At 41.3% G+C, this 7,147-nt stretch overlaps 1 protein-coding gene across 1 annotated transcript in view; it reads right to left on the bottom strand.

The window, feature by feature from the left end:
• Nucleotides 1–1,026: 1,026 nt before the first annotated feature.
• Nucleotides 1,027–7,147, bottom strand: part of LOC109886149 (zinc finger protein 2 homolog) — a gene marked incomplete at its 3' end in the record, with an annotated part of 33,901 nt that continues 27,780 nt past the window's right edge. The window contains exon 4 of the mRNA XM_031811101.1: nucleotides 1,027–1,428. Coding sequence (XP_031666961.1) covers nucleotides 1,027–1,428 — 402 coding nt within the window. The remainder of the gene's footprint in view (nucleotides 1,429–7,147) is intronic.

Genomic DNA, 7,147 nt, shown 5'->3' with positions numbered 1-7,147 from the left:
GCTTCTAGAACTCTCGTCTTCCTATAACTCACAAGCTTCTAGAACTCTCGTCTTCCTAAAACTCACTAGCTTCTAGAACTCTCACCCCCTTGGAACGAGCCCAAACAAAACTCATCCCCAATACAAAAAACCGTGCAGTGAAAATAAATTGTGATCCATGGCAACGCACTGGCTAAACGCAAAACACAACACTTTTTGACTGCCCACCTTTGAGACAATCAGCATCCAAGTTGTCGTTACCACGGACATGTCTGATTTCAAGAGGAAACTCCTGCAATATCCGTAGTAACTTTCCACCTCACTGCGGAGCTTCTCTCTCTTTTCAGGGTTCACTAGATAGGCATGTTGTTGGATCGGGGCCCAGTCCCCAATGTCATGCTCTAGTACATTTGAGTTGGCACATATGAGAATTAACCCTGATATTCTAAAAACAGGGCAACAATGTCAATAGAATTGTACCAAAAATTGTCAGTTGGTTGCATTAATAAATATCACTACTAAATGTTACATGAAATGTAAATATGAAATATTTAGTTGCATAGTCTTATTTTCAATGGCTTTTCAATTACATTTTGCTAGGTGGGATAGCCCAATGTCAAACACAGTTTTAACGTGTCCAAATCAATAACCAATATGCAGGAACAGTTGGGATAAATTGAAAACCTAAACATAACATGTGCTATATACACAAACATCTGCCACAATAATCATGTTACTTGTATTTTTAAAACAATCACCTTGTAAACTGCACAAGCACCAGAAACGCTGTTGTTTTGACAAGTAGCAATAAATCACTGATATCAATTTGGGGGGAAATCGGGTTGTACGTGCTGTTGAAACTAACACAACTAAACAAAAACACATGGAAATGGGAGATATATTTTACCTCACTGGTTAGAGGACTAGTTAGAGGACAACCTGCAGAAGACAGTCAGCTACACAGATATTAGATTTCTCTCCTGTGTGTGTTCTCTGGTGTGATATCAAGCAGTTTAGCTGAGTAAAACTCTTCCCACATTGATTACAGCTATAAGGTTTCTCTCCCGTGTGTATTCTCTGGTGTGATTTCAGGGTTTGTAGGCGAATAAAACTCTTCCCACAGTGATCACAGCTATAAGATTTCTCTCCTGTGTGTGTTCTCTGGTGTGATATCAAGCAGTTTAGCTGAGTAAAACTCTTCCCACATTGATTACAGCTATAAGGTTTCTCTCCCGTGTGTATTCTCTGGTGTGATTTCAGGGTTTGTAGGCGAATAAAACTCTTCCCACAGTGATCACAGCTATAGGATTTCTCTCCTGTGTGTGTTCTCTGGTGTATAGTTAGATAGCTAAATGTAGTAAAACTCTTCCCACATTGATCACAGCTATAAGGTTTCTCTCCAGTGTGTATTCTCTGGTGTAGAGTCAGACGGCCAGAAGTTGTAAAACTCTTCCCACATTGACCACAGATATAAGGTATCTCTCATGTGTGTGTTCTCTGATGAATGTTAATGCCTGATGAGGTGAATCTCTTCCCACAGTCAGAGCAGCAGTGAGTTCTCTTCCCTGTGGATCTCTGCAGGTGTTTCTTGAGGGGTTCTGATCTGGAGAGTCTCTCTCTGCCTCTTCAGCATCACAAGGTTGTTGAGGCTCCCCAGAGGATCCAAGATAGTTAAGTATCTCTCCTGTGTGAACAACAAAGTCAGACAGATGATTAAAGGCCCACAACAGCAGAAGTCCACTGTAAAAGGTGATGCCAACAGCGTAGCCATGATGTTGTACAACAATTGACGTCTGTAATGAATGTTAAAATTATTTGACAATTGTCTTAAAATGAGCAAGAATCGTCATATTTTGTCTAATTATGACCTCATGGATGAATTCTAGAATATACTATATAGCCTAGAAACCTGGTAAAACTATCATTATGGCACCATGGATGAATTCTAGAATATACTATAAAGACTCAATCTGTTTAAAACGATCATTTGACCTCATGGATGGCCAGTCTTTGTACTGTTACGCCAAGATGTCTGAACTTCTTGACGAGGTCGCTAGGTGTTGGGTTAAGGTTTCTACAATATCGTTCTCTATGAATTTGAGAGTGGTACACTTTTCCTTCCCCATCCCTCAGCTGTTAACCAAGTCTCTGGGCAGTCATTTTGTTGCTGTTTAAGAAACTCACACAACCCAGCAATCTGCAGTTCAAACAATAACAAATCTGTCATTCCACCACTGTTTTGGTAATACAATGATTATGGGTTGGAGAAATGTAACTACAGACAGACCTATGGATGCAAGGCCTGACCATCAATGATATCAACATTATAGTTTTAACCATGTTGAGGCAGCAGGGTAGCCTAGTGGTTAGAGCGTTGGACTAGTAACTGGTTGCAAGTTCACATCCCCGAGCTGACATGGTACAAATCTGTCTTAACTGCTATACAGTGTTGATTTACATTGTTTCTAAACATTATAGTAAAAAAATATTATTTGGGGTTCTGATGGGGTACAACAGTTGAACTCAGCTCATGAGGCATGTGTTATATTCTTCAAGAATCAATGCCTATGAATAAATACAGAATTTATAAGTCACAATATGGATGTAGCAATTGCAGATTTCCACTTTAACACCAAACATCAGTCCAACAACAGCAGAGTTTGTGCCTCTATTTTTAAAACAGTACTTACTAGTGTTAATCAGGGAACGGATTATCAAAACCATCTTATGGCTAAATTCATCGTTAGAACCATTGGATGCCTTAAGATGCGTTTGGGAAACCGGGCCTTTTTCGATGTAACAGTCATCTCCACCCCCTCCTCTTTCACGCCATAAACTATATCTTCCTCTCCTTTTACTGTAACATCCTCCTCCTCTTTCACTCTTAACGCGTCTTCCTCTTCTTTCACAGTAACGGCCTCACCCTCTACTTCTTGTTTTACTGTGATATCCTCCTCCTCTTTCACTCTGAACACATCTTCCTTTTCTTTCACAGTAACGGCCCCACTCTCTACTTCTTGTTTTACTGTGATATCTTCCTCTTTAGAAGGAGAGTGGCCTGGTGACCGCATGGTCGGGGATGTTAGCTAGCTAGGCTAATGCTAACTTAACCAGCCCTCAGCTGAATAATAACAACACCGTAAATATGAAATTAAATCGGATAACTAAGTAGACGACAGAAGTGGGTTTAAAACACAGTGGCTAATATACACGAAAGCGTCTAAGAGCTTTATTGGTTCGTCTATTTTGTCTAGCAAGCTACCCAGGTGGCTGACGAACCACTAGATTATACGTCACACCAGCAGCATCGCCTTAAATTCCCAGACCGTCATCTGCTGACTGGAGTGGGTAACGCAGTTGAGTAAAATGTTTATTTTGTTTTCAGACAACAAGTTAAAGTGTAGGACTCCTGAGTTTTTACTCACCAGTAACAACACAGTGTGGTTAAAGACTTAGTAACTTAGTTGTATTGAAGATCTGGTTCTCTATTTTTTTCACAACACAGATCAACTCGTTGTTAGCTGGCATCACTACCTACCTTCGATGACTGAAGGCAAAGAAATCTCCTATTCCATCGCTATGGCAGCGAACATTCTGCCACCAAATCCCATGGTTCTCACAGGGACTGGAATACTTCAGGGATGAATTCGAGGATAATAAGCTGGCGAGGGGGAAAAATACATGTGACACAAATTACCTTCATAATATCAAAGAACAAATGCATGTGCCTGAGGGGAAATTAACTTTCATACAGCAAAAGGGGTGAGAAATTACATAAATATCAGTGGACAATGCACTAATGTAAATTAACATGGATGATGGAACATATTACCTTTTGCTTATGTGATGAACTGCTAAAGGGACATAATATTTACCATCTAATCCATGTGTGACCTCTCACCTCTCTGGCTGTAGAAGTGTTCATCCTAACAGTCCCTCAACAGCTCTCTGACTGAGCTCCACCCTCACTGGGTCTTCAGAGGAGAGGAAGGTGAGGAGGGTTGGAAGGATGAATGGATCAGTCAGTCAATAAAGTGTAGAGCTGCTGTCTGAAAAAATCACTATTTTAGTAGTTCATTAAAGTAAATAAGGCTTTATGACTGCTGAATACCAACTATTAATCACTTAGATCATGTATTTTCAGGTAGAGATACATCCTTGGGACGTCCCTAGCCCATTGAAGTTGACATTAAAAATGGTTAAGGTTAGGGGTTAAGGTTAGGGTGAGGGTAGGGATACTTGAGTAAAGAAAACATTTAAATGTTAATTAGTCATTTTAATTTTGTAAATTTAAAACAAAAACACAACTGTTTGTACTCATAGGTAACCAGATCAAGTCTTTAACCACACTGTGTTGTTACACTGGTGAGTAAAAAATGTTGTTGTACTGGTGAGTAAAAACTCATGCTTCCTACCTTAACTTTTTGTCTGATAATAAAAAATCTACATTTTACTCAACTGCGTCCAGGCAGCAGATGGACTAGATGCCTTGTAGGCCGCCCGTTGTGACTCAGCAGAGCAAGTTTGTATGAACCTCAGGAGGCTGTAGGAATTTGGCTTGTCACCAAAAGCACTCACAAACTTCTACAGATGCACAATCGAGAGCATCCTGTCGGGCTGTATCACCGCTTGGTACGCCAACTGCTCCGCCCACAACCGTAAGGCTCTCCAGAGGGTAGTGAAGTCTGCACAACGCATCACCGGGGGCAAACTACCTGCCTCCAGGACACCTACACCACCGATGTCACAGGAAGGCCATAAAGATCATCAAGGACAACAACCACCCGAGACACTGCCTGTTCACCCGCTATCATCCAGAAGGCGAGGTCAGTACAGGTGCATCAAAGCTGGGACCGAGAGACTGAAAAACAGCTTCTATCTCAAAGCCATCAGACTGTTAAACAGCCACCACTAACATTGAGTGGCTGCTGCCAACACACTGACTCAACTCCAGCCACTTAATAATGGGAATTGATGGGAAATGTAAAATATACCACTAGCCACTTTAAACAATGCTACCTAATATAATGTTTACATACCCTACATTATTCATCTCATATGTATATGTATATACTGTACTCTATATCATCTACTGCATCTTTGTAATACATGTATCACTAGCCACTTTAACTATGCCACTTGTTTACATACTCATCTCATATGGATATACTGCGCTCAATACCATCTACTGTATCTTGCCTATGCCGCTCTGTACCATCACTCATTCATATATCTTTATGTACATATTTATACCCTTACACTTGTGTCTATAAGGTAGTAGTTTGGAATTGTTAGCTAGATTACTGTTGGTTATTACTGCATTGTCGGAACTAGAAGCACAAGCATTTCGCTACACTCGCATTAACATCTGCTAACATGTGTATGTGAAATAAATTTGATTTGATTTTGATTGTTGGATTGTGTTGTGCAGTAAGCAGGTTCAGGTTTAACTGTGGCTCCTTCCACTTCAAATAATAGGCAAGGGGGCCAACCATGGAGAATAGTAAGACACTCATTATTTCTATAACTATAATGTATTGTTTGTCCTTGTGGGTCCGTTCATGTTTTTCAGCATAAAGTACTCTGCAGCCACTTAGTGTGGTGTGGACACCAGGTGAAGACAAAACACACAGATTCCTGTTGAACACAGGGTCAGTTTTAACTACCTTATATTCTCAATAACAGTCTCTCTCCTTCATTCATCCCTCTCTCCTCTCTTCCCTAAATCCTATAGGTTATATCAGCTGTTTAGGTGAACCCTCCTGCATCTGAACTGGCTACATAGAGGACACAGCATGATCAGAGTTGAGAGGTCACTTGGTCAGGACAACAGGAAGTATTATTAAAGAGATGCTTTACATTGAAATACAGATAGAGATGCAGTAGTCCCAGAGTTAATGATCCCAGGTCAGTTTATATATACAGAAAGTATTATTAAAGAAATGCTTTACATTGAAATACAGATAGAGATGCAGTAGTCCCAGAGTTAATGATCCCAGGTCAGTTTATATTATTTTTTTATTTTTTATTTTATTTCACCTTTATTTAACCAGGTAGGCTAGTTGAGAACAAGTTCTCATTTGCAACTGCGACCTGGCCAAGATAAAGCATAGCAGTGTGAGCATACAACAAAGAGTTACACAGGAGGTAAACAATATAACAAGTCAATAACACAGTTTAGAAAAACACAGGGGGAGTCTAGAATACAACATAGTGTGCAGAGGCATGAGGAGGTTAGGCAATAATTTACCATTTTGCAGATAACACTGGAGTGATGAAATGATCAGATGGTCATGTACAGGTAGAGATATTGGTGTGCAGAAGAAGCAGAAAGTAAATAAATAAAACAGTATGGGGATGAGGTAGGTGACAAAGGGTGGGCTATACCAATAGACTATGTACAGCTGCAGCGATCGGTTAGCTGCTCAGATAGCTGATGTTTGAAGTTGGTGAGGGAGATTAAAAGTCTCCAATTCAGCGATTTTTTGCAATTCGTTCCAGTCACAGGCAGCAGAGTACTGGAACGAAAGGCGGCCAAATGAGGTGTTGGCTTTAGGGATGATCAGTGAGATACACCTGCCTGGAGCGGTCTGTGCTACGGATGGGTGTTGCCATCGTGACCAGTGAGCTGAGATAAGGCGGAGCTTTACCTAGCATGGACTTGTAGATGACCTGGAGCCAGTGGGTCTGGCGACGAATATGTAGCGAGGGCCAGCCGACTAGAGCATACAAGTCGCAGTGGTGGGTGGTATAAGGTGCTTTAGTGACAAAACGGATGGCACTGTGATAGACTGCATCCAGTTTGCTGAGTAGAGTGTTGGAAGCCATTTTGTAGATGACATCGCCGAAGTCGAGGATCGGTAGGATAGTCAGTTTTACTAGGGTAAGCTTGGCGGCGTGAGTGAAGGAGGCTTGTTGCGGAATAGAAAGCCGACTCTTGATTTGATTTTCGATTGGGATGTTTGATATGAGTCTGGAAGGAGAGTTTGCAGTCTAGCCAGACACACTAGGGTACTATATGACGTCCACATATTTCTAGGTCGGAACCATCCAGGGTGGGTGATGCTAGTCGGGCATGCGGCGTGCCGGCAGCGACCGGTTGAATGGAAAAGCCATTGCATGTTGGTTTTAATAGCGTTTAGAGCAGTTGGAGGCCACGGGGAGTGTT

Source organism: Oncorhynchus kisutch, unplaced genomic scaffold (assembly GCF_002021735.2).
Source record: "Oncorhynchus kisutch isolate 150728-3 unplaced genomic scaffold, Okis_V2 Okis01b-Okis20b_hom, whole genome shotgun sequence".
Taxonomy (NCBI): domain Eukaryota; kingdom Metazoa; phylum Chordata; class Actinopteri; order Salmoniformes; family Salmonidae; genus Oncorhynchus; species Oncorhynchus kisutch.
This window is presented reverse-complemented; position numbering and strand designations above follow the sequence as displayed.